Genomic DNA, 27,142 nt, shown 5'->3' with positions numbered 1-27,142 from the left:
CCTATGGGCTCCTTCCATGAACTCTGACTTTTTTGTTCCTTCAATACATTTTCTGTTGGATTCGGGTAAGGTGATTGGCTTGGCCATTCTAGCAGCTTCCTTTTTTTTATCTGAAACCAATTGCAAGTTTCCTTGGCTGTGTTTGGCATCATTGTCTTGCTTAAATGTCCACCCTTGTTTCAACCATCATTCTGGTAGATGGCAGCAGATTTTTATCAAGAATCTTTCAATTTGCCCATTCATCCTTCCTTTGATTTATATGAAGTTTGCCAGAGAAAAACAGTCTCACATTATGGTGTTCCCACCTCCAAACGTCACTGTTGGTATGGTGTTTTTGGGGCGATTAGTGCCTTTTGGCCTCCAAACATGCTTTTGGCCTCCAAACATGGTGTGTATTATGGCATCCAAAGAGTTCAATTTTGGTCTCCTCTAATCAGACTATATTCTCCCAGTATTTCACAGGCTTGTCTAACAGTTGATGAGCAAACTTAAAATGCAGTTGAACATGCTTTTTGTTCAGTAATTGAGTCTTGCATGGTGAGCGTGCATACAGGTCATAAGGATTGAGTGCATTACTTATTGTTTTCTATAAAACTATTGTACCTGCTGATTCCAGGTCTTTCTGTGTCTTTTCATGGGTGGTTCTTGGCTATTAGACAACTCCTGTGTCTGAAATATTGTGGGGAGCACCAGGTCGTGGCCGGTTTGTGGTGAAATATTCTTCCCATTCCCGGATTCTGGCCCCAATAGTCTCTGGAACCTTCAGTACTTTAGAAATTCTTCTGTAGCCAACGCCATAAGTATGTTTTGCAACAATAAGGTTGCGAAGGTCTTAAGACAGCTCACTCGTTTAATCCATCATGAAATGTTTCTTGTTTGGAACCATTGTAATAAGACACCTTTTTTTATAGGCCATCAGTTGAACCTGCTGATATTTTTCACGAAGTGTCATTGATTTCTAATTAGTGATAATTTCAGCTGGTGTCATGACTTTCAATGGCTTTTTGCACTTCTCTCTCTCCATATGTTGAATATTTTCTTTTCATGTGTCATTTCTCATTATTACACAGAACTTAATTTATGGACATCTACGGTTTGATTTCTTTGCCTTTGTGGATTGCTTGGGTTGTTATCGACATCTGTGGAGAATTTCAGGTCAATAGCAACTTTAGAAGACTTAGAAAATTGGTGACGTGTTCAATACTTATTTCACTGTGTGTGTGTGTGTGTGTGTGTGTGTGTGTGTGTGTGTGTGTGTAAAATTGCATAAATGGCAAGTCCATAGTTCACACCTATTTATGGAGATTTCCACAGGCTCTATGGCAGCCGTTTTAGTGTTTTGTCACTCATAACATTATACTGGGGAATTGTTATTCATGTAATTCTCTAATGCCTAAACCTTGCACCTTTCACATTGGAATTTTATGTTAATGGCCACGATTAACCCATATGTTCCCTAAAGATTTGCCTAAGTAAGCTCACCCTGAGTCCAATGACATTTTGCCCATTGACCTCACACAGGTAATGGTTGATGAGAAGCCCATTTCTGGCAGCCGAGCTGTCCTTCACCAGGGAGGTGATCTTGCCCTTCTTGTAAACAAAGCCGACGTGTCCTGAGCTGTCCTTCTGTAGAGTAACTGTACGCTGGAATGGACTGTGAAAAAACATGGGTGACAGTTAGTGGCGTCCTCTACGATAGGTCTAGGGGGAAAACTGCATCTGGGTTTTTTATTGTACAGCTGGAGTGGAGCTTTAAATCAAAGTCCCTTGCCCCCCTGTGTTATACTCACCTTTCGGTGGCTTCACCTTCTGTCGCCACCGCTCCAGTAAGTCTCCGGCGATTTGTGACCTGCCGGCTGCTCCAGTGTTTCATAGGAGCGCACCAGAGGTCACAACTCAATACAATATCCAAAATAGCAGTTGCACTCAAGTAAAGGGAAGAAGAAAAAACAAGAATGTAGATGGTGAACACTGGAATATGAATATGCATACCTGCCAAGAAAATATGAATGAGTTACTTAGCAAATAAAGGTGGCCAAATTAACTCTCAAATTAACTTATTGTAACTCTCATATTGGTCCTACTCTAAATTTTATGCCTCTCTTGTCCAAACTGACCTGTTATAAGGGCTAGAATAGAACCTGCAAAAGGAAAATGAAAAACACCTGAAATAACTGGGACGAGTGCGCAGACAAGGACATGTTTTTAATTTTCCTTTTGCAGGTTCTATTCTAGCCCATATAAAAGATCACTTTGGACAAGAGGCATAGAAATTAGAGTAGGACTCAGATGAGTTACACCTTGACATGGTATCTGAACACATGTAAATTTGGCCACCATTATTTGCTAAGTAACTCCTTTTTCAAAACAATGAAAAATGCTTTCATGTTGTTGGCAGTATTGCAGATTCATATTCCTATGTTCACCATCTACATTCTTGTTTTTTCTCCTTCCCTTTACTTGAGTGCAACTGCTATTTTGGATATTGAATGTCATGTTCAGTATGCACCAGTTTAGACTGAAGTGCCGGCAATTTTCACATCTCAATAAAAGTCTATGAGAGCCTTGTTCTGACTCTCATAGATCTGCATTGGGAGCTTGTGACGTAACTTCTGACTTCCAACAGGTTACAGTCAAATGGCACCACAGGACCAGAGTGGCGTTCGTAAAAGGTGAAGCCACCAGAAGTTGAGTATATGACAGGGGGCCTATATACAAGGTGTCACTCAAGCGCTGAAAAAACCCCAAACCATGCTGGAGTGGTGCATTAATCAAAGTAATCTTGTATAGTGGCTACATCAGGTCTTGTAGTCCAGTCAACCTAGAGCTGCATAGTCTTCTGCATCCACTGCTGGTTCCGTGAATGCACAACCCTCCCCTCCCCCCCGACATTACACTTTCAAGTGTATTGGCATTGCGGATGCCAACACGCTTGAAAGCAATGACAAAAGAGGGAGTGCTCTTCTGCCTCTTCCATCATTCTCCCACTGTATCTGTGCTCTGACATCTCAGCACAGCAGGCATGATGACATCACCACTGCGCACCTGCTGCGCCGACACGTGCAGTGCTGCAGAACACACTCCACTACAGAGACCAGTGCAATGGGGGAAAGAGGAGGAGGAGGGGGGGGGGGGGTGTTAATATTTATCTTTAATTCTTTTTTTTTTTTTTCTTTTACTCAATGAGTACACTGCTGGCCAAAGGCCATAATTTTTTGGGCTACCCATTCTACTATTTGGAGGACTATGGGGTGCGTTATAATATATGAAGGACTATGGGGTGCATTATAATATATGAAGAACTATGGGGTGCATTATAATATATGAAGGACTAAGGGGGGCTTTATAATATATGAAGGACTAAGGGGGGCTTTATAATATATGGGAGACTATGGGAGTACATTTTACTATACGGATGACTATGGGGGTGCATTATAATATATGGAGGACTATGTGGGGCCAATTATACTATATGAAAGGCTCCCCCATTCTACTATTTGGAGGGTTGTGTGAGGGTTACACTTGGGGATGATACTGTGTTGGGGTCGCCATACTGGGGTACTTGAGGGGGGCACAATGGGGTCATTATGATGTGCGTGTGGAGGGGATTCATTATGGGGGTATCGTACAGTGTTTGTGGGGCACTTTATTTGGCATCATACTTTATAGCTGCAATGAAAGGGGAATCTGGGGGCTTCAATAGGAGGAAAAACACTTTGTAAGGGCTGGAAAGCTGTGAGGTATAGTCTTATGTGACCCAGACAAATATTTATTTTTTTTTTATTTTTTTTTTGGCAGTGGAGAGGTGCACTTAGAACTCTTGCTATGGGGCCCCATAATCTCTATGTATGCCCCTGGTGGAAGATATATTTACACTGTAGGAGATGTAGAACACTAAAAATCCTACAGGGTCCCTTTTGAAGGCATGATTGTCATGTTTATTTTACAGGGGAAGCGGCTGCTCATTTCACCCTGTGACCTCTACATGATGGATTTTGCTTTGTCTATTTGTTGCTTTTACTGGAAATCAATATTGGGCTTTTTGTAGATCATGTGATGTTATGGAAGACATGTACTGAGCACGCTCTCAGGGTAGGAACGGTTTAATGTAAGTTACTGGAAATCTGTACATTGACCGTTTCTATGTTGGCCCTCAAAATTGTATGGTTGGATTATATACCAGTGGCCATAAGGGCTCTGATTTAATTATACAACTTAATAAACTGAACTCCTCACCACTAGAGGGCACTACTCTATATTATCTGATCTGGTGCCATGTATGGACCAACGCCTATTATGACCACTAGAGGGCCCTACAGATGCAGGGCTGGCGTGGCATCACAACCTCACGTGGGCCCTGGGAGAGCAAGTGCTGACTTTGATGGAACAGCACCAGCACGGGAGGTGAGTATAGGTTTTTTTATATTTTAATGGGGGCAAACATGAGGCATGATGAGGGGTTTTCTTAGTAGTGAACAACCCCTTTAAATCATATGATGCCATGGCCACAAACCCAAGATTGGGAATGGATGGCTCCTTTTTTCCTGAAGAAAAAAAAAGAGGATCAGATTTGTCCATGGGTTGTATGTAGTATAGCAGCCCAGCTCCATTGACATAAACCTACTACCATACACAACCTGTGCACAGGTATGGTGCTTTATTTTTTGGAACAGGTAAATGACAGGCCCCTGTCAAACCCTTTAATGGGAATTTGTCACCAGGCTTTTGCTAAGAAATTTGAGAGCAGCATAATGCAGAGTCAGTGTCACTGATTCCAGTAACTTGCTGAGCTACTTAGTGTAGTTATAATAGAATCACTGTTTTATGAGCAGAAGATTATCACTTGAGGACTAGCAAACCCACTGCTAGGTAATCGAGCATATTCCTATGCCCTGTAAAACCCCACTTACATCACTGATTGGCTACTTTGTGTCTAAAGCTGCCAATCAGTGGTGGGGGCGGGGTTACACAGAGCTGAACATTCAGAGAACTGATAGTTATGCAGCACAGAAATCAATGATTTTATCAAAATGACAGCAAACTGCTCCGTAAGTGAAACATTGCTGGAATCGGGGTCTCTGCCCCTACATTATGCTGCTCTCAGATAGGGGAGCAAAAACCTGGTGACAGATTCCCTTTAAACCTCATCTCTGTTAGCAGGTGATCTAATGCAAGGAATATTCTTGGACATGTACAAGTGCCATTGTTATAAAAAAAAAAAAAAAAAAAAAGTAAAGTTTTTCCATGCTAACTGATGAGAACTCTGTGGCTGCGTCTAGTGCAGGTAGGCGGCAGTATTTCAGCATCATTTTTCTATAGACTCGATGGTCACAGAAGCAGAACGTCCACCAGAGGGCACTGTTCTAGATGCATGGCAGTCTTAGTCCATCCCTGTGTTTCCATAGGGGTTGTATACGCTGCAGCTGTCACTGAATTAATCGTAAGTATTTGATGTATATTTCATTATTTGTGCCTGTTTTTTCTGGATTTTTATAGGAAAAAAAACAACTGTTTTTAGTACACAGCTCCTATGTAGACCTATGTCTCCATGTGTACAGACTGTAAAGACATTTTGATAGAGAACAACTTTTTAAGAGTTTATCCAAGTTAATTAAAAAGCTGCCCACAAACCGCAATACACCTAAAATTATAGTACTCTCATTCCCACTGCAGCCAATCACTGGCCTCATCTGTCCTGTGCCATATATTCGAAGGTCAGTGATTGGCTGCAGTGGTCACACATGGTATGCAAGATGTGACAGCTATAGCCACGAGAACAGAAGACTAGCCTGGAGGATTGGGGCACAGCGCTGGAACTACGAGGTGGAGTAACTTACCGATCCCGGACTACCATGCTGATCCTGTCCTGTCCGGCTTTCTTCAGCGCTTTGTGTGCCCGGTCACTGCTCCATCCAGCACAGTCCTGATTATCAATCTGTAGGATCTGATCCCCAAACCTCAGGCCCACCAGGGAGGCTGGAGAATTGGCTTGGACTAGTTGCACAAAGACCCCCTAGAATGAGAGACCATTGGAGTGTGTTAGTCCCACTGACTCATCCACAACGTTCTGGGCTGTGGCCTTCACGCCAGCATCTCCTCACCTTATCCACGGCGCGCAGCCTCAGGCCCACCTTGCCATGTTGGTCCTTACATAAGATCAGCTCCCGGATTCCATTCTTAATTTCTGCTCTTCTCAAGCCGATGTCATTACCGGTGACAGGAGCCACCAGACCTCCAGGGATGGTGTGGGGAACGGCCACTTCCTGCAGAGGAGAAGATGGAACAATGTAAATAATGGGCTGTCCACTGTATGTAATGAGAAAACCCAATTCTCTAATCACTTCTGCTTGCTGACTTTAAATAGGAACATCAGGAGGCTGAAAACCCATACAGGTCTTAAAGGGAAACCATCACATGAATTAGATCCTACCACACGATTGCAGTTAGGCAAGCTCTTCTCTGAAATGCTCCAGAGATGATATGCTCACTGAAGATACCCGAAGATGAGACTCCTCCTGCAACCCCCAGTCGGCTCTTCCCAGCGCTGCTAGGAGTGATTGATTGACAGGTGTCTGCTATGGGAGAAACTTGTCAATCACCAGGAGCAGAGCTGGGAAGAGCCGGCTGAGGAGGTGTAGAGCAAGCGTCATCTAACCTGGGAGAATCTCAGACAAAAATATACCTGGCAGCAATCGTGCAGTCAGGATCTGATTCATGCTGCTTGCGATTTTGCATCCCCTGACAGATGAGTGGTCAAAAGGATCAGGGGCTGGAATTTAATCGCCCGATCCCTTTGCTCAGTGCGGAGCGGTTGGCTGCGCTGAATGTTCCTAGGGAGTCTGGAGATAGATTCCCTCCAAACTATCCTTCTCCTGACAGTCATGTATGGCTAGTTTGACTTCTCACAGCTGAGGATTTGCTACATTAACAGACATTTTTCTTCCACTGATGCACTGTAGGTATCCGACTAAAGGAGTTATTGCTGATGATTAGGGATGAGTGAAGCCAAACTGTAAGGTTCAGGGTTCGTACCAGACACCTGGTATGTGGGACTAGAACACAGACTTTTCATGGAAGTTCAGGTTCGGAGTTTAGGTGCTGTTCGTATGCTAATAAAGTTTGTTGAAAGGCTGCAGCGCCTTTAATTCATAAATTGGTGAACAAGGGGGTGTGGGTGAATCTTTATTCAAATAAACTATTTTACCGTGTGTGTGTGTGTGTGTGTGTGTGTGTGTGTGTGTTTTAACTCTACACTTACTGGGTTAGTAATGAGTGTCTGATAGACATCTCTCCTCCATTACTAACCCCTGGGCTTGATGTCAGCTGCTATTGCCACCGCACCAGGGCAAAGTGCCTGAATTGATGCGACTAATAGGTGTGCCACTTCTGAGGGTGGCTGCGGGCTGCTATTTTTAGGTTGGGAAAGGCCGAATTGGCATGGATCTTCCCAGCCTGATAATATCGGCTCTCAGCTGTCTGCTTTAAAATTTGCAAAAATTGGGGGGAGCCACCTCATATTTTTAATTCTCATTTATTCCCTAACTACATTTGTTTCAGGGTAATTTTCCTGCTCTTATTCACTTTGGAGCCCCTTAGCCCTCACTATGACCATTTTACAGCACAGAAGTTTGGGTCCCCATTGACTTATGTAGGGTCCGGGGTCAAGTCCTGGTCCCAAACAGAACTTTTAACTAAAGTTCAGACTGGATTATATATGGTTTTCTTGACATGGTGAGTGGAAGTTGTAGTACCACACTTACATTTCCTCCAGATGGAACCAGCAACATATTGAGCTGTATCTCCTCGTCCGTCAGTAACAGTCCCATGTAATTGTTCAGTTCTGACAGACTTGGGTATAAACCTATAGTAACAGAAAAGGGAATTAATGATGAAATCTCATTCTCAGCCAGCAGTGGACACCTGATGATACAGAACCCCAAAATCAATATGGCCCTGAGGCTTAACAGCACGTGACAGTTGGCATAAATTAATGACCCCCACTGTAAATTATGGCTGATAACAGAAAAAAGGGTACATTCACTTGCACAACAAATTTAGAGTGGAGAGAAGTTCTCTGCGGGATGTAGATATGGTTGCTGTACTCCTTGTGTACACCTATAGATGTGGGCGTATGGTGATGGCTTTTCTTCAGGATTTGACAGTTTACATTCAAGGACTCTGCAGTGACAACACTGTTCCAGCAGAGGGCGATGTATAGGCAGATTCTATAGACAGTCTGGTATCTATAACGTTTGGTAGAAGGGTTCTACAAGCAGTGGTCCCTCACTGTGTGCTACGTATTGAATCTATCAGAATCTCTCTGGTGGTGCTGTCATGGGGGAAAGGAAAAATCTAAATTACTTACCAGTAAGGGGTTTTCCCCACAGCGCATGACAGCACCACCATTTTCCTTCACTTATCTTCTTATTTTTAGGCACTTTGTGTTTAATCCATAGTTTAGTGGTAGTATTTGTGTAGTTGGTGATGGTATATATTAATATTTATTTTCTGTTAAGCCTCTCTTGCTCTGTAACCTAACTGATATGGAGGAGAGGTGCAGCCACCTATAATTCAGTGGGTTTCTTGTCCTGAGATAGGTGGACCTCCCTCTTTCTGGTGGGGCTGTCATGGGCTCTGGAAAAACCCATTACCGGTAAGTAATTTAGATTATTTTCTTATTAATAATTTTATTATAATAATATTTTCATAGGGCAGTCAGTGTCAGTAGACAGAACACTGCATGTCACAATGCAGATCCAGCTGGCATCATGGAACACTAGTGAGTTATCAAGCTGCCTCGCCTTGCAAGGAACACTGTTGTGTCACAATGCCCATTGACCTCACAATGTGACCTCTGCCTATGAATCTGCCTGCCTGGCAATAGCCGTGCCAGTTGGTTGACTGGTTCGCGAGCCATCTGGCTGGCTGGCTTGCTAGCAGGCTGACTGGATGGCTAGCTAGCTGTCTAGCAAGGTGATTGGCTAGCTATCTGGATGGCTAGCTACTTAGCTGGCTAGCTAGTTGGCTTGTTTATAGGCTGGTTAGCTATCTGGCTGGATGTTTAGATGGCTGGCTAGCTGTTTAGCTAGCTAGCTGGCTGGTTGGCAGAGGGAGAGGGTGGGTGCACAGATAAAACATTTACTAGATGCCACCTACTTTGCCACCTACTTTGACTGCAGGCCGGAGATGGCATTATGGCTGCTGGCACTGACTGGGCGATCACTTGGCTGGACTGAGCCTGGAAAACATAAATGAAAATTAACAGGTTACTCCCGTGACCCCATGCGCCACCATCTTACCTGCGAGGGAGCGATATCTATTATTATATCACGTGAGATAACATAACACCAGATTGTGTCATCTCACATGGCATAAATAAGTGATAACCGCTGATACATGGCCGTCACCAGAGAGCACACTGTCCGCAGGTGACTCAGCACATTAATGTTGTGAATGTCACCCTGCTGCCTGCCGCACCTTCCCTGTAGTTTCCATCTCTGTGCCCCAGGCATTTTATAAAAATGAGGGAGGGTGAAGGTAATGATGACATAATCCCAGATTTCGGCTGAGTACATTAGCACTTGGCGGCCCTTATTCCTCCAGCCTCTGTTGTTACAGGCAGAGACGTTTGGTGACATTTTAGGTGAAAGGGCTGCCCTCACATTTCCCAAAAATAATGGCGGAAAGGGAACAAGTGTTCTTTAGTAAAATGGATACTAGAAAAAGAAACCGTGATTGTGATCTCACCTGTAACGCCCGGTCCACCTTCAGATCTTCTAGAGACGGATACAGAGACATGACTGGAGGGCCTGGAATGAGAGGATGCCATATTTTGTTAGGGTTAGGTGCACACAGAGCATTGAGGAGTTTTACAATGGACCTGTTCCAACAAAAGACACCTGAAAAATCACTCTCACCGCACCAGCAGAACCACCAAGGTTTACCTAGGTGAAGTCTCTTCAGGAACAAGCCGGCGGCCTTCTCCTAGAAGCAGCCTCACTGGCGGGTTTCTTATTTTTCTTTGCAGTGGCTCCACCACTAATGTCTCTCCTGTCTACTTTCTCATGTAAAGAGCCGGCAGCTTCCGAGCTGAGCCCTAAGAATTAACATGCTACCACCTGAACAAAAATATGTATGAACACACCCATAAAATGTCTCTAGAATCTGCCTGAAAACGATGTGTGTGTGTGTGTGTGTGTGTATATATATTTAAATCTGGCAGCAGCTGTTTTCTATGTAATCTGAAAGCAGCATGATGTAGGGGCAGAGGCTCTGATTCCAGTGATGTGATACTATTTATATAAAATCAGTGTTTTATCAGCTGGAGATTATCACTGCAGAACTAGGTGTCTCTAGTCTCCTACTCAACTGCTGTGTAGCCCCACCCGCCACTGATTAGCAGCTTTCTGTCAATATACAGTGTGTACAGACAGCTGTCAATCAGTGGTGTGGGAGAGGATATACACAGCATTCAGAGCTCTGCTAGATCTGCAGAACCGCAAACAGTTTACTGGGTACAGCAGTTGTGATACATTACTGGAATCTGGGTTTCTGCCCCTACATCATGCTGCTGTCAGATTACATAGATAAAAACCTGCTGACAGATTCTCTTTAAGGGTGAGTTCACACTGCATTTTTTTTTCCTTTTTCAGTTTTTCAAGCAAACTCTCCCAACAAAACTCTCTAGTTTTTGTGTTTTTTGTTTTTAACTGCTTGTGATTTTTGGATAGTTTCAGTCTGCAGATGGAGATGGACAATGATAATTTCCATCTACACCACATATATCAAACTCTGGTCCGCAGACTGATTTTATATGGCTCACCCATTATTCTGTATGGAGGGCTATGTGGGGCCCATTATTCTGTATGGAGGGCTATATGGGGCCCATTATTCTGTATGGAGGGCTATGTGGGACCCATTATTCTGTATGGAGGACTATGTGGGGCCCATTATTCTGTATGGATGGCTATGTGGGGCTCATTATTCTGTATGGATGGCTATGTGGGGCTCATTATTCTGTATGGAGGGCTATGTGGGGCCCATTATTCTGTATGGAGGACTATGTGGAGCCCATTATTCTGTATGGAGGGCTATGTGGGGCCCATTATTCTGTATGGAGGGCTATGTGGGGCCCATTATTCTGTATGGGGGACTATGTGGGGCCCATTATTCTGTATGGGGGACTATGTGGGGCCCATTATTCTGTATGGAGGGCTATGTGGGGCTCATTATTCTGTGTGGAAGATTATGTGGGGCTCATTATTCTGTGTGGAGGACTATGTGGGGCTCATTATTCTATATGGAGGGTTATGTGGGGCACATTACTCTGTATGGAGGACTATGTGGGGTTCATTCTGTATGGAGGACTAAAGGGCATGCAACTTTTTTGGCCCTCTGTGTATTTGAGTTTGACATTCTTGATCTGCAGGGTAAAAAGCACAGAAATGCTCTGCAGGCATCTCCGGAATAATTTGCAGACAATATAATTTTGTTTTTGGTGTATATAAATAACAAAATGAAGACTTTCATTATATTCAGAACAAGTCAATATGCCGAAAAACAGAGGTAATTCCCTGCAAAGCTGGCGATAACTAGACAATGGCTTTATATAGCTACTAGAAGGTGGCCCGATTCGAACGTATCGGGTAGTCTAGAATGTGTATGTAGGTTAGTAGATTGAATAATAATGTAATGGCTGGTGTCACAATTGATGACAATTTTAATATTATAATTTTTGCCAGTTGTATGTGAAGAAAGGATTCGGGGGCGGGGGCCATGTGTGTGGGTGGGGCGGAGCCGAGCGGGGCCATGTGTGCAGGGGGGAGGAGCCGAGCGAGGTCATGGCGCTGGGGACTGCATGGCTGGGGACAGGTGACTATCCAGATGTGTGTGTGTGTGTGTGTGTTCAGTGTATACATGCGGAGGGCAGAGTGCGAGGGGGGGCGGAGCCAAGCAGGGTAATGTGCGCGGGGGAGGTGGAGCTGAGCGGGGCCATGGCACTGAGGACGTCAGTGCTGGGGACAGGTCACTATTCGTGTGTGTGTGTGTTCAGTGTATACATGCAGAGTGTGGGGGGTGGAGCCGAGTGGGGTAATATGTTTGCGGGGGGAGGCGAGCGGTCGGTATGTGTTGTCTGGGTTCCCGGTGTGGGCTCCCGGGAGTGCAGCACTCACCGGGAAGTCGGGGCTCGATGTGGGTGCAGGTAAAAGTGACGGGCGTCGTCCTGTCGGCCCGTAGTTCGGGCTGTTCAGTTAGCTGAGCCGTTGGTTGCAGGCTCTTTAGCGCGCGTGGTGTGGCGACAGTTGTCACTGTAATGACGTCATTTTGGAGCAAGACAGACAGACAGACAGACAGACAGACAGACAAAGGCAATTATATATCGAGATATGGGAGCATGTTAATGTATTGCCATATTTGCATTTAGGATTCTAGGAAAGGTGGGTGATGACTCTTAACAGAAGAGAAATGCTGGCCATATTGGTTGTCACACAGCTTTCCCTAATTTAAATTATAGACATTAATGTAGACTCGTTAGCAAACTGAGAAAAATATCAATTTCAGATTCTACTTATCCATTTCTTGTCATTTTTTTAGGTTTTCTGAGCTCCTGAATGACAAATGGAGGAGGAGGTGATACATCACTGCAGAACTGAAATTCGAGGGTTTGGGAAAATGTTTCCAGGAAACTTATTGATAAAACCTCACTGGTCAGGGATTTCCAGGCTGAGCTGGTTTTTCTACTGCTGGAAGTAAATGTTTGGAGTATTTTCTGGTCCTCACACTCATATAGTCTTCCCTGAATCACCAATAATCAGGTCAGGCTGTCATGATTCAGCGATGCTTCACATGATAAACCAGCGTCACCTCGTACCTGGGTGCGACCGATGGCCACGTCATTAATGGTATCAGGTCAGGTAATCCGAGAATCAGCTGACATAATACTTCTGTAAACTGGTGGCCCTCTAGCATTAGGTAAATTACTTCTCACACCATCCTAAAAAAGTGGCTTTTATCCTGTGACCATCCATCTGTTGTGAAGCTACAACTCCCACCAGGATATAAAATGCCCTTTTACCCTATGGCCTTCCAGTTGTTGTAAAACTACAATTCTCAGGGTGTATCACTAGGGAGGTTTGCCATTCAGGACTCTGAGAAAGCTTGGTGACAACCTTCTGTATGAGAAGTAATGATGTACATGTTTAAATTAAAGGGTTTGTCCACTATTCGGACAACCCATTCTCCATTCCTGTGTTTCCCCCCCAACATAATAACAACAACACCTATACTCACCTCCAGTACCAATGCCGTTGCATCGTTGTTTGCACTGCCTCTCATTGTCACTAATGATGAGCGAGTTTCGAAATACTTGGATTGGCAATACTCATGATGAGTACTGTCTAATACTCGCGTATTAATTCCAAATAGCGTGTGCAATGCAAGTCAATGGGGAATACTGCAATGTAACGAGTAACCTGAATGCCACTCGCACAAATAGTACGCCATTTGGGTTACTCGTTACATTGCAAGTATTTTCCGTTGACTTGCATTGCACACGCTATTCGGAATGTATATGTGAGTATTAGACAGTACTCATTATGAGTATAGCGAATCTGAGTATTTTGAAACTCACTCATCATTAATTGTCACGTGATCCCTGGGAGAGGCAGTGGAAACCCTAATGGAACTGCATTGATACCATAGGTGAGTATAGGAGATATGTTGTTGGGGGAAAACTTAGTGATGGAAAACGAGTTGTCCACGTAGTGGACAACCCCTTTAAGTCCTAGAGCCTATACTGGTAAGATTTCAGCTTGAAACTCCATTTCACTAAACTAAAAATAGTATTTGGCCCTCCAGGGCCCACACCAGACCTACAAGAAGATACAAGTCTCGAATTACTGATCTTGGCGGAAACTAGAGCATATCTGATGAGCTAAGTAATAAAGGAGATGACACATTGCATTGGGCTATAGTCACACAGTTTTATGGATCCTCTCCAAAATCTTCCTCAAAAATCTCTTCAACCACACTTGAAAGACTCCAAATGAGAAATCCACTTTCTTAGGCTACTTTCACACTTTCGTTGAATGGCATCCGTTGCATTGCGTTGTGTGACGGATGCAACGGATGTGTTGCATTTAGTGGCACAACGGATCGTACAAAACAACGGAGTCTTTATTTTTTTTTTCTTCTTCTTTCGTTTTACCGGCGGCAGACTATTGTGAACGATCAGCTGATCGCTCACAGCAGCCGGTCGCCGGGTGATCAGCTGATCGTTCGGCCGCCGAGAATGTGTGAGGGGGGGGGCGGAGTGCGGGGTTTGTGGAGCCGAGCGGGACCATGGCACTGAGGACGTCAGTGCAGCGAGGAATGCAAGGCTGGGGACGTGTGTGTGTGTGTGTGTGTGTGTGTGTGTGTGTGTGTGTGTGTGTGTGTGTGTGTGTGTGTGTGTGTGTGTACACACGTGGAGTGAAGTGCAGGAGGGGGCGGAGCAGAGCGGGAAAGTGTCAGGCTCCCTGCACCCGTAGCCTGGGTAAATATTGGGTAACTAGGGAAAGCGCATTGATTCGTAACCCGATGTTTACCCTGGTTTCGAGTGCAGGGAGCCAGAGGGATTTCGCTGCGCATGCTCTTACGGATTGCGCTGCTCAAAAAACGTTATATGCAGCGTTCCCGACGCAGCGTCAAAATAACGATGCTGCGTCGTGCAGCGGATGCAACGCAAGACCATCTGTTGCTATCTGTAGCTAATAGAAGTCTATGAGGAATATAACTGTTTCCTGCAACGGTTACCGTAATTCCACAAGGCTGCGGATCGCAACGGAAGCCGTCCAACGCAAGTGTGAAAGTAGTCTTATACCTTTTTCATCATAGTACATTTTATTTCTTTGTGTCTGTGCCTGATGGAGTCCGCTCCAAACTAGGCACTGTCCAATCAAAAGGCTGCACAGAACTTTTTTCCTCTTTAAAACCTGTTCTAAAACTGTTCAAGACTTCTTCAGGAAAGAAGGAAATCCTCAGAGGAAGTACGATAGTTTCAGCTTGAAATATTAATTCGTTTTCCAAATCCTCAAACTGTGAGTGAACATTTTTATGTTATGTGCACATGACGTCTTTAAGACGCTAACGCACACGCCATGGTTCTCCTGAATGAAGCCACTTCAGGAAAAAGTTGGTCTGTTTCCTTAGGCGGTTCCGCTGGCCGTTTTTGCAGCCTTTTTTTCCCGGCGTCCTTTTATCAGTGATTTATACTATCACTAGCGAGCAGTTTCCTAGCAGAAGATGCCCAAAGAATGCACATGACACTTCTTTTTACCATTTCATGGTGGTTAAAAGATGTAACGAAAAAAAAACCTGAATATGTGCACAGCAATGTCATTTTTACATTGCTGTGTATGATGTTCATTTTTTTATGCTTTTTCAGGCAGTTTCTGTGGTGGAATCCACTTGAAAAAAAAAGTGTGCACATAACCTAAGGTTTTTGTTTGCTTGGTTTTTTTTTTTGACCTTCAATAATGAGTTTTTAGTGTAAGCTGTTTCAGAAAACGCTTCTTCTTTGCCTCTGTGCACAAAAGTGTCTTTTTCAGACTGATTCCGCTGCAGAAACTGCCTGAGAAATCAGAAACCGCTCAAAAGGAATGATTTTTACATAGAAATGCTTATAAACCATTTTCTATTCAAGATTCTATAAATCTTTTAAGCACTTCAGGGTTCTTAAAATGCCAAGCAGTAAAAAGAAGTGGCGTCCATTCCGCTGAGGTTTTCCACTGGCAAGATGCACTATACTTTACAGTACATGTCAATGGGAAAGCTCAAAAGACGTCCATAAGATGTACAGACATCTTCTGAAGCTTTTTACCATTGTTTTTGATTACGAAAAAAGAATCGCTAGCAGTTTCTTCATTATTGAACATAGTGATAAAAAGTGACAGTAAAAAAAGATTTCACAAAAACCATGGCAAAACTCTTTAAAAAAAAAAAAAAAAAAAAAAATCTGAAAAATACTAAGGAACTAACTGATAAAATTGCACAAAATTGGCTTTAGGAATAGTAAATCTGGCATTTTTTGACCATCTTCTGCTTGAAAAACTCAGAGTTTAAAAGACTTGTGAAGATAGCCATTGACTGGAAACTATGAGAATTTGGAGAGTTTCCGATAAGGTTCTACTTCCATAATCCCCATATGAACTTACCCTACATTGCTAGTCCTTTACACAGGCATTACGTACCAATGAAGCAGAGCTGAGCTAATCTATAAAGGTAATGTAGTGGTTTCACCTGCAGTCCTATGTAAGACCACATTCAGAATACTTCAAAATATGGCAAACTTGTCTCTGCTACATCGATGTACTATGTTTATTACAGTTCTTCTTGTCATTACACTGGCAAGATCAATCATTACAGTTAATGGCGGTTGCTCACCTGGTGCCTGCGGTTTCTCTTCTCAGCTGGCGATCACCTGTCGTTCCTCCTCTCGGCTCTTTATGTCTCTTCCACCAGGGAGTGGCGGTGACATCAGATCGGTCACAAGACTATGAGGTCACAACTGGGAAGTAGGAGAACAGGTTAAACATAATGACAGTAACAGGAGAACTACTGCGGAAAATGGCATCCTAGGACTTTGTGTGTATGATGACAGTAGGCGTTACTCAGCCTTCATCTCTTAAAGGGAAACTCACCAAAACTGCCCTGAAACACCCAATCTTGTTGGTTTGCTCTACACATTGTAGCTGATTTTCATAATCATGCCATAAAGTGCTGAAACCATAGTGCCAGATATTATCATTATAATATTGATATCTTTTCAATTTATATATATTCAGACGTGAAAGAGTTCATAGTGTGGTTATTTATATCAGTGATTCTTACAACTTTTTCTACTTTTTCTCATCAACTATAGAAAAAAATGTATACATACTAAAATGAAAATCATCTATAGGAAAGACTAAATTACTTACCGGTAATGGGATTTTCTGGAGTCCACGACAGCACCCACTGAGAGAGGGATCCGCCCCATCAGGACACGAAACCTATAAAAAAAAGGGCAGTCTCTCTCCCTCATCAGTTGGATTTCAGAGCATTGGAGAGGAACCGCAATGTATTAGTATGACACAAAAGAAAATAAGAACACCAGAAAGAAATACCACATCAACCAAAGGAGTGAAAGAGTCAATAATGACGGCGTCACATGCTACGATATATCGGGCGATATGTCGTCAGGGTCACGGATTCCGTGACGCACGTCCGGCATCGTTAGACATATCGTAGCGTGTGACAGCTACGAACGACTGTGAACGAGCAAAAATACTCACCTTATCGTTGCTCGTTTACACGTCGTTCATTTTCAAAATGTCGTTCCTCCTTCTGTGATCTGGTTGTTCATCGTTCCCGAGGCAGCACACATCACTCCATGTGACACCCCGGGAACGACAAACACAGCTTACCTGCGTCTTCCCGGCAATGCGGAAGGAAGGAGGTGGGCGGGATGTTACGTCCCACTCATCTCCGCCCTTCCGCTTCTATTGGCCGGCCGCTGTGTGACATCGCTCTGACGCCAAACGTCCCTCCCCCTTCAGGAAGAGGATGTTCGCCGCCCACAGCGACGTCGTCCGGGAGGTAGATGTGTACCGCCCCGCGCTCGGCCCCGGGCTCGTTCGGTGGGTGGCTTGAGCGCCTCCGGCACTCAGGGGTCACGTCGCTCTGAAGGGAGGCTGGCGCTACGTGAGGGGATTTCGGTGGGGAGGTTCACGGCCAAGGCCGTGGTGTTTAGGGATGTAAGTTCGTGACTACACCTACGGGTTGTGGGGAGTGTGGACACCACCGCTCCCGTTAATTAGGCTCCCGGGGACGGTGTTGTGCAGCCTGGTGTTGACCCCTCCGTGGGCAGGTGGTGATGGTCCCGGGGCCCGGTGGTTGCGAGGCTTGGGCGTGTTGGTGTGGTGTGGTGTGGTGTGGTGCGGTGCAGTGCGCAGCCCGAGGGCACTGTTGTATTCACTATGACAGATACACCGGAGTCTCTGGTAAACCAAAAGGATGGTGGTCTTTGCCCGCAGCCAGCTGCGTCTGGTCCCTCACCCGGTTCGGTGGTTCCCGCCTTTCTCCTGCACCTCGTTTTTGTAGATTTTGACTGCCTATGCCTCAGCCATGGTAGTCCGCTCCCCGGATTTATGTGTGTCGGGTTACCTATTTGCCCGCAGGCGCTGGCCCGTGGGATCTCTCTGCCTGTGCGGTGGCTTTCTATCCCCCTCAGTGAGCTGTTGCCGTCTTTCGGGTCTTGGGATGGGAAAGGACCTAAGGTCCAGACCTCAATCAGTAAATTCGACATCGTCAAGTGCCTTCTGGACCTCGTTCTGGGTCTGAGTACCCCTCCTGGTGCTCTGGTTTCCAGTTGGTTACCCGGTTCGGTACCGGCGGGCCACTAGCCTGTCCCGGTCCCTTACGGTTACACCAGCTGTCTTCCCGGCTCCTGCAGGCGGCAACCACCATCTGCCTCCTGGTCACAGGGTATCCGGGCTACGACCCAGATCCCTGACAGACGTTTACACTTTGCTACTGCTCTCCTCTCCTCCCTAACAGATCTGTTGTGTTTTCCCGCTTCAGGCTATCCGAACTCCTCGATGGGCGTGGCCAACCGCCTGGCTCCGCCCCCTGGTGTAAACGTCAAGACCTGAGAGGGGTGACTCGGGGTTTTTAGGTTGGCTGCTGTTACCTTGTTAGGGGATGGGTGTTTCTGCAAGGGTCTACCTGTGACTACCTGGCTAGTCCAGGGCGTCACATTTCCCCTTGGTTTAATGCAGACTGTCCGCGGGCTGCCCGACCGCCACCAGTTTATTTTTGTTTGCTGCAGAAGATAAACGGAAAACAGGTACAAGTATACTAAACTTTTTACATTTTAAGCAAATTTAGAAATCATCCCTTGAGGGACGCACATTCTTGAACGTTGCACATAAAAATGTTTTATATATCAACTGGAATCGGGACCAGGTCCTTCCAGTTGCCCACCCAAGCAAACTTAGCCTTGATGCTGCCTCTAAGAAACAGGCAGCACCCCTTTTCCCCAGGAACAGGAACGGGTCTAGGTGTTGTCCAAACGGGCCGGGTAAAAAGTTCCTTATCTGGCAGTCTCTGCAGAGGCCCCACGTCCAGGGGACCCCTGGCCCGGAGGATTGTCACCGATTGCATTGGTGACAGGGCCTCGGCCATCACATTCCCGCAGGCCCTTCCTCCAGTTTGCCTCTCCGGAGGCTGTGGGACCTAAAGGGTGGTCCGGGAATTATTTACAAAACCAAAAGTTATTGGGTGGCCTGCAAGTTCTCGGCCTTGTTCATGGGTTAACAGGACAAACAGGGTTCAACAGAGTCCCAACGGGGACTTCAACATGGCAGCCGGGATTCGCTACCTTTTTACTCTGCTTCTTTTCTGAATCAGGTGAGAGTCTCGGGTGATTGGCATTCATTCGCACACATATGTACATAATCAACAACTGTACCCCTTCTAGATGGTAGTTTCCCTGTACCTAAGCGGGGGCTGACCTAGGTTAGGGCGTGTGGACCTCTGGGGTTCCCTACTCTCAGGGGGAGGCAATGGGGGAGAGGGAACGACCAGTTCCTCTTCCCTAGTTTCAGGTATGGCAGGAAGAGACCTGCGGGGGCGTGGTGTAGATGCATCCCTGAGAGCTAGCTCGACTGGCTCACTGGCGGGCACCTGCGGCTCTATTTTTTCCACGGGTTGCGGGAAGATTATTACAGGAACAATCACCGCACCGTTCTGCGTAGGCCAGTCAGCTGGGAAGTCTCCCATCACCGTATGGATCACCCCTTTCTTCTCCTCCACGCTTGGCATGGGCACGGGCCCCTCTTCCACCAGCCTCAGGGGACCCGGGCACCTCTTCAGGTGGTCCCTGGAAACAGTGGCTGTGGTTTTCCCCTGGTCACGACTAATCAGGTAGGTTTTCTCATTTTCCCATCCAGTTGTCTGGACGACGTAGGGGGTCCTTTACCATTGATCGTCAAGCTTATGGGTTCTCAGTTTGCCCTTCAGCACCACATCTCCAGGCTCAAAGGGAACAGCCTGAGCCCGCTTCTTGAAGTGCCGCTCCTGCTTTTCTCGACTTTGACGTGGATTCCTTTCCACATACTCTTGGATCCGTCGGTACTGCGTCTGCCGCTTGGCATCCCAATTGCCAGTGGGAGGGAGAGTTTCGGGCACTTCTACATCCATTTCCAGATCTACTGGTAGCCGTCCTGGCCGGGCCCTCATCAGGTACGCGGGGGTGCACTTGGTGGAGCTGCAGGGTATGTTATTGTACATGTACATTAGATCAGGTAGCTTCTCCAGCCACAGATTCCGTTCTTCCAGTGGTAATGTCTTAAGGAGATTTAGGACCAGATGGTTCATCTTCTCACACATCCCATTGGTTTGGGCATGGTAAGGCGTGGTCCGGATCTTCTTGCACCCGTACAAGTGGCAGAACTCTTGGAACACCTCCACTTCAAAGGCTGGCCCCTGATCTGTGAGCACCTGCGGCTGGCAGGTGACAATCAGTTGTAGCGGGGCCTTCTGACTGGTTTCGTCCCGCCTCAGTGTACAGGGGCCACACTCTCGGCACCAGGCTTCTACGGACTCTCGCATCCCGCTCCAGTAAAACCGCTCCCTCAACAGCATTTCCAGCTTCTTCCAGCCGAAGTGTCCTGCACAATCATGATAGGCCTGCAAGACTTTGGATACACACGCCTGGGGCACCACCAGCTGGCGAACCTTCTCATGAGTTTTCGGGTTGATCGACCCCCTGTAAACCCCTGAGCTGTGGGGCTCATCCGGTAAGAACGCTGGGCAATCATTGTTTTGACCAGCTGAACTGCAGGCTCCTGATCCTAGGCTTCCTGCCACCCATGGCTGGGCATCGGGTCGAGGTTCGCCTGTTGTTGGAGAACGCATTGCCTCTCACCTCGGGGCCGATGGAATGCGGGCAGCTCGATTTCCTCCAAGATGTCTTCCTCCATCCCTTCATCAGGTAGATGGGGCATCCGGGACAGCACGTCCACGTTGGTGTTCTTGCGGCCAGCCCGGTATTTGATGGTGAAGTCGTAATTGGACAGCCGCGCCATCGACCGCTGTTCCAGGGTGTCCAGCTTGGCCGTATCCAGGTGTGTCAACGGGTTGTTTTCCGTATAGGCCGTGAACTTTGCCGCCGCAAGGTAATGTTTAAACCTCTCTGTTATGGCCCACACCTGGGCCAGGAACTCGAGTTTGAAGGAACTGTAATTCTCGGGGGTTCCTCTCCGTTGGCCGGAGCTTCCGACTGGCGTAGGCGATCACCTTCTCTTTTCCATCCTATACTTGGGACAGGACCGCACCCAGGCCCACATTGCTGGTGTCGGTATAGAGGACGAACAGTAGGCTGTACTCAGGATAGGCCAAGATTTCTTCCTCTGTCAGGGCCGACTTCAGCTGTTGAAAAGATTCTTCGTGCCTCTCACCCGAGACAAACAGGGATCCAGAGGATCTACCATTCTTGGTCTGTCCCACGAGGAGATCTTGCATGGGTGCGGCCATCTTTGTGTACCCTTTGATGAAACAGCGGTAGTAGCCCACCAGGCCCAAAACCTGCCTCACCTCTTTCACCGTGGTTGGTCGTGGCCATCTCTGGATAGCAGTAATCTTCTCAGGATCTGGGGCTACGCCCTCTGCGCTCACCACATGCTCAAGGTACTGCACCTTGGGCTTCAACAGATGACACTTGGAGGGTTTCAGCTTCATCCCGTACTTGGCGAGGGCTGCAAACACTTCCGCCAGGTGCTCCAGGTGAGCTTCATACATCTTGGAGTACACAATCACGTCGTCCAAGTACAGCAGCACCGTCTCGAAGTTGAGATGTCCCAGGCAGCACTCCATAAGCCTCTGGAAGGTTCCCGGGGCATTGCATAGCCCGAATGGCATACTGTTAAACTCACAGAGTCCCATGGGGGTAGCAAACGCAGTGTTCTCGCGGTCTTCTCATGCAACCGCCACCTGGCAGTAGCCACTAATGAGGTCTAGGGTAGAGAAATAATTAGCAGTCTTTAGTGCAGCGAGCGATTCTTCAATACGGGGAAGAGGGTATCCATCTTTGCGTTATCTGGTTGATCTTCCGGTAATCCACACACATTCTCATGGTACCATCCTTCTTCCTCACCAGCACCAATGGAGCTGCCCAGGGACTACAACTATCCCGGATGACCCCTGCCTCCTTCATGTTCCTCAACATGTCTTTGGTGCACTAGTAGTGTGCAGGTGGGATTGGCCTGTACCTCTCTTTAATGGGTGGATGCATATCCGTGGGGGTATGGTGTTGGAAATCTAGCGGGTGCTTGCTGAAGACCTGCCCTACCTACTCCTGCACTACCCTGTATATCCCCTCCATATGGTGCATGGGGGTAGCCTAGGTGCAAACATGCAATTCTTGGCACCATTTCTCTAATTGCCCGGGTGGGAGGTCACTGCCTGAATGTGGTGTAGTAGATGCGGGTGTCATGTCATGGATAGTATGTGCGTCTATGGTGAACAACTTGGCCATGGTGGCATAGCGGGGGAGCCTGACCTCTTCCTCTCCACAGTTCAGCACTCTCACAGGCAGTCTCCCCTTTTTTACATCAATCACCCCCCTGGCTGCCATTACCGTGGGCCAATGCTCCGAAGGCAAAGGCTCCACCATTGCCGGGTAATCCTGTCCTCGGGATTCCTACTGCTGCCCTGCACCAGATCATCATCTCACTCTGTGGCGGCACCACCACTAGAGGTGCGGCATCCATCACCCGCACACCACCAATCTCTCCACCTGTGATGTTCACCTGCTGTCGCTGCAGGAGGGCCCGGATCTCACGCTGCAAAGCCCTCTGTCGACCCCCTCCTCCAGTGGCAGACAACTGTTGCAACAGACTCAACACCTCCCCCATGCAATGCTCAATCACATTGGTCCCGAGGACCACCGTTGGGTTACGGTCACTAGAGTCATTCAACACCACAATCATCCCTTGACGTTTCAGCTCTGTTCTTCCCACAGTCAGGGTCACCTCCTTGAATCCCACCTGGATCATAGGGAGCCCATTGGCTGCAATTATGGTTAACCCATCATCTGGAGGGGTAAGTTCGCTATCAGCCCAATATCGCTGGTACAATGAATAAGGCATAGTCGATACCTGTGATCAAATGTCAAGCAGGGCCATGGTCGGGACACCATCCACCGCCAGGGAGATGATGGGGTGGCCTCCAACGTACCGATCCCGCCAATCAGCTGGGCCTTGAGGGTCTACTCCTGAGGATTGGCCCTTGGCCTCAGGGGTTGCTCGTTTAACGGACACCGTCGGGAGTAATGGCCGGTCTTGTTACACTTGTAGTAGACGGGCGGTCCATACCGTGGTTCGTTATTTCTCCTCCGCTGCATCCAAGGGACGTCCTCCGGGCTGTCGGCGAGCTGGATCTTCTCCGCGGGCTTGACTCTCGTCGGTAGCTGGAGCGGCGAGGATCCGGGTGATGTCCTCATTCAGGCGCCGGACTTGTGATGTCAGTTCTCCCAGAGCTCCAGTGGCTGCAGCAGGGTCTGGCAGGGCCAACAGGGGGTGCGCTACCAAAACAGGGGCGGTATCCACCGGCCAAAACGGCGGGTCGGGGGTACCGGCTTCTGATGTTTGTAGGGCCTTGGTGGCCCATTCCTTCTGCACTGCAAAGTCCAGGTCAGCATGCTCCAACGACCACAACCACAGTTGTTTGCGATCTTCGGCGGACCCCAGCCCCTGCAGGAACTGCTCCACTAGCATCTTATTGCCATCAGCCTCGTTGATGGGGTCCACCCGCTTTAGCGTGCGTAGGGCTGTTTGCAGCCATAGTCTCTTATACTGTCCTTTGGTCGCTGTCGGCAATGGTAAAACTGCATCCGCAACTCTGCTTCTGTGCGGGTTTCAGAGGCAACCTGGAGTTTATCAAAAATGGCGGTTACCGAGGCCCGGTCCGCGTCTGCCCAGGTCTCCACCTCCTGCTCAGCTGCGCCGGTCAGCTGCCCCAGGACTATCGCTGCACGCTGCTTGCCAGTCATAGCATGCAAATCTAGGATCGTGCACATTTTCTTCTGGAACACCTGGAAAGCGTCAGGCATCGTACTGGGGTAACCAGACAGCACCGGGCACATAGGGCAAGGAGATTGGCATTACCTGGGAAACTGCCAGAGCCGCGGCTTCCCCCGCTCCTGCGACCGGGGCGAGCGGCGCCGCATTCCCGTCACCGGGCACATCTGCGGGCGCCGCCACTCCGCCATCGAGATTTGGCGCTGACATCTTCCCGCTTCTCCCCCTTGGTCTTTACGCGGCACTCGGCGCTCTTTCTGCTCAGTTTTACTTTTCAGCCGCGTGCTTTCCTGCAGCGCTGTTCCCAGGGGGCGGGGCTTCAACTCTCTCACTCCTTTCGAGGGGAAGACGGGTCTGGCGGGAAACTTCGCGCCAAGGGATAGTGACAAGATGGCGGATTCTGAAATTTTTCAATGGGTCACCGCTGACTTCTACTTCAAGGCGCACTTCCACCGGTAAGTGGACAGGTTCGAATCCTGTTCGTGACGCCAGAAGAGTCGGTGTACCACCCCACGCTCGGCCACAGCCGAGCCACTCGGGTCCGGGCTCGTTCGGTGGGTGACTCGAGCGCCTCCGGCATCTGGGGGTCACGTCGCTCTGAAGGGAGGCTGGCGCTACGTGAGGGGATTTCGGAGGGTAGGTTCACGGTCGAGGCCATGGTGTTTAGGCATGTAAGTTCGTGACGCCGCCCACGGGTTGTGGCGAGTGTGGACACCACCGCTGCCGTAAACTAGGCTCCCGGGGATGGTGTTGTGCAGACTGGTGTTATCCCCCTCCATGGGCAGGGGGTGATGGTCCCGGGGCCCGGTGGTTGCGAGGTGCGGGCGTGTTGGTGCGGTGCGCAGCCTGAAGGCACTGTTGTACTCACTATGACAGATACACCGGAGTCTCTGGTAAACCAAAAGGATGGTGGTCGGTGCCCGCAGCCAACTGTCGGTACCCGCAGCCAACTGCGTCTGGTCCCCCACCCCGTTCGGTGGTTCCCGCCTTTCTCCTGCACCTTGTTTTTGTAGATTTTTGACTGCCTACGCCTCAGCGACGGTAGTCCGCTCCCCGGCTTTGTGTGTCGGGAAACCCGTTTGCCCGCAGGCGCTGGCCCGTGGGATCTCTCTGCCTGTGCGGTGGCTTTCTATCTCCCTCGGTGGGCTGTTACCGTCTTTTGGGTCTTGGGACGGGAAAGGACCTAAGGTCCAGACCTCAATCAGTAAATTCGACGTGGTCCAGTGGCTTCTGGACCTTGTTCTAGGTCTGAGTACCCCTCCTGGTGCTCTGGTTTCCAGTTGGTTCCCCGGTTCGGTACCAGCGGTCCACTACCCTGTCCCAGTCCTTTACAGTTCCACCAGCCGTCTTCCCGGCTCCCGCAGGCGGCAACCACCGTCTGCCTCCTGGTCACAGGGTATCCGGGCTACGGCCCAGATCTCTAACAGACGTTTACACTTTGCTACTACTCTCCTCCCTAACAGATCTGTTGTGTTTTTCCCGCCTCAGGCTATCCGAACTCCTCGGTGGGCGTGGCCAACTGTCTGGCTCCGCCCCCAGGTGTAAACGTCAAGACCTGAGAGGGGCGACTCAGGGTTTTTAGGTTGGCTGTTGTTACCTTTTTAGGGCATGGGTGTTTGTGCAAGGGTCTACCTGTGACTACCTGGCTAGTCCAGGGCGTCACAAGTGCGGGTGACAGTGGGTTAATGACTTTGTGCGCCACGGGCAACTAATTGGCGGCGGGTCGAACAGGCAGCTAGTTAGCAACTGCCTTCCTGTTAGTTTTTAGGTTCAAAATGAGTGACGAAAAAAAAAAATCCTGAATAAAGACCGCTGTACACGCAATGACATCGCTAATGAGATGTCATTGGGGCCACGGAATTCGTGATGCACATCCATTCTCGTTAGCGACGTCGTTGCGTGTGACACGTACGAGCGACCGCTAACGATCAAAAATACTCACCTTATCGTTGACACGCTGTCCATTTCCCAAATATCGTTGCTGCTCCAGGTACAATGTTTTGACACTGCAGAACGAGGAACCTCACCTTACCTATGGCCGCCCGCCCGCAATGAGGAAGGAAGGTGGTGGGCGGGATGTTCGTCCCGCTCATCTCCGCCCCTCCGCTTCTATTGGGTGGCCGCTTAGTGACGTCGCTGTGACGCCGAACGAACCACCCCCTTAGAAAGGAGGCGGTTCGACGGTCACAGCGACGTCGCTAGACAGGTAGTGTGACGGGTCCGAGCGATGTGCGCCACGGGCAGCGATTTGCCCGTGACGCACAACCGACGGGGGCGGGTACGCTTGCTAGCGATCTCGCAGCGTGTAAAGAGGCCTTTACCCTTTAAAGGGAACCTGTCAGCTGACCCATACTGCCCAATCCACGGGCAGCATGACACAAGAGCCTGGCTGCATGATGCAGTCCAGTGCAGCTTCACTACACATTACGTAAAGGCGATTGGCAGGACTCTCCCATACCTGCAAATCACCTGCAGCAATGCTTGGAAAAGCTGTCCAAGGACTCATCTCCCACTATGGTCCCTGGCCGGATCTTCTAACTATATTGTGCAGCCAAGGCTCTTGATTGTGCAGGATGCATCAGCTGGTAGGATCCCATAGGCCCCGATTAAACAAGACTGGTGTATTTCACGCCATCCATAATTATTCTGGCGGAATGGAGTATGAAGCCTACACCTCCTAATGAAATCAGTGCTCCTTGCCACAAATCTTACTCCAATCAAGGACTAAAGTAAGATTTCTAAGGGAAAGGAATGCCGTTGCGTGTCATGAATTTCATGTTGCTGTAACCACCCTCTTTATTGGAGATGTGCAAACATGGCATAAAGACTCAATGCAGCAAAAGTTTTGCAGAACCTCGCGCTGTCACAGCTTTTTACACCATGTAAATGCTTTGCTGCATAGGATCCAGTTTCTGAAGCTGTACATATGATCTTCATCCAGCAGAGGGCGATGATCACAATGTAAAATGATCTGCTCCATTCAAAACCATTATGTAAAAGAAAGTCTAGAACTCCGTCACTGATCACCATGGTAATGTAATAAA

General features: G+C 48.0%; 1 protein-coding gene across 3 annotated transcripts in view; it reads right to left on the bottom strand.

Annotated features, from left to right (window-relative positions):
- The window catches only part of SDCBP2 (syndecan binding protein 2), a 19,749-nt gene extending 3,175 nt beyond the window's left edge, over positions 1–16,574 (bottom strand). Inside the window, exons 1-7 of one of the 3 annotated variants that reach the window (XM_075347808.1) lie at positions 16,423–16,574; positions 9,748–9,809; positions 9,157–9,238; positions 7,761–7,861; positions 6,102–6,263; positions 5,838–6,013; positions 1,483–1,654 (exon numbers count right to left, since the gene is read on the bottom strand). In XM_075347808.1, the coding sequence (XP_075203923.1) occupies positions 1,483–1,654; positions 5,838–6,013; positions 6,102–6,263; positions 7,761–7,861; positions 9,157–9,238; positions 9,748–9,798 (744 nt within the window). In that variant the 5' untranslated portion in view covers positions 9,799–9,809; positions 16,423–16,574. Of the gene's footprint in view, positions 1–1,482; positions 1,655–5,837; positions 6,014–6,101; positions 6,264–7,760; positions 7,862–9,156; positions 9,239–9,747; positions 9,810–9,944; positions 10,046–16,422 lie in introns of those variants that run through there. The other 2 variants (XM_075347810.1, XM_075347809.1) reach the window with 2 other exon arrangements.
- Positions 16,575–27,142: the final 10,568 nt, after the last annotated feature.

This window comes from Anomaloglossus baeobatrachus, chromosome 5 (assembly GCF_048569485.1).
Source record: "Anomaloglossus baeobatrachus isolate aAnoBae1 chromosome 5, aAnoBae1.hap1, whole genome shotgun sequence".
NCBI classification, from domain to species: domain Eukaryota; kingdom Metazoa; phylum Chordata; class Amphibia; order Anura; family Aromobatidae; genus Anomaloglossus; species Anomaloglossus baeobatrachus.
Note: the sequence above shows the minus strand (reverse complement) of the source record. Positions and strands in the feature narration are given on the sequence as shown.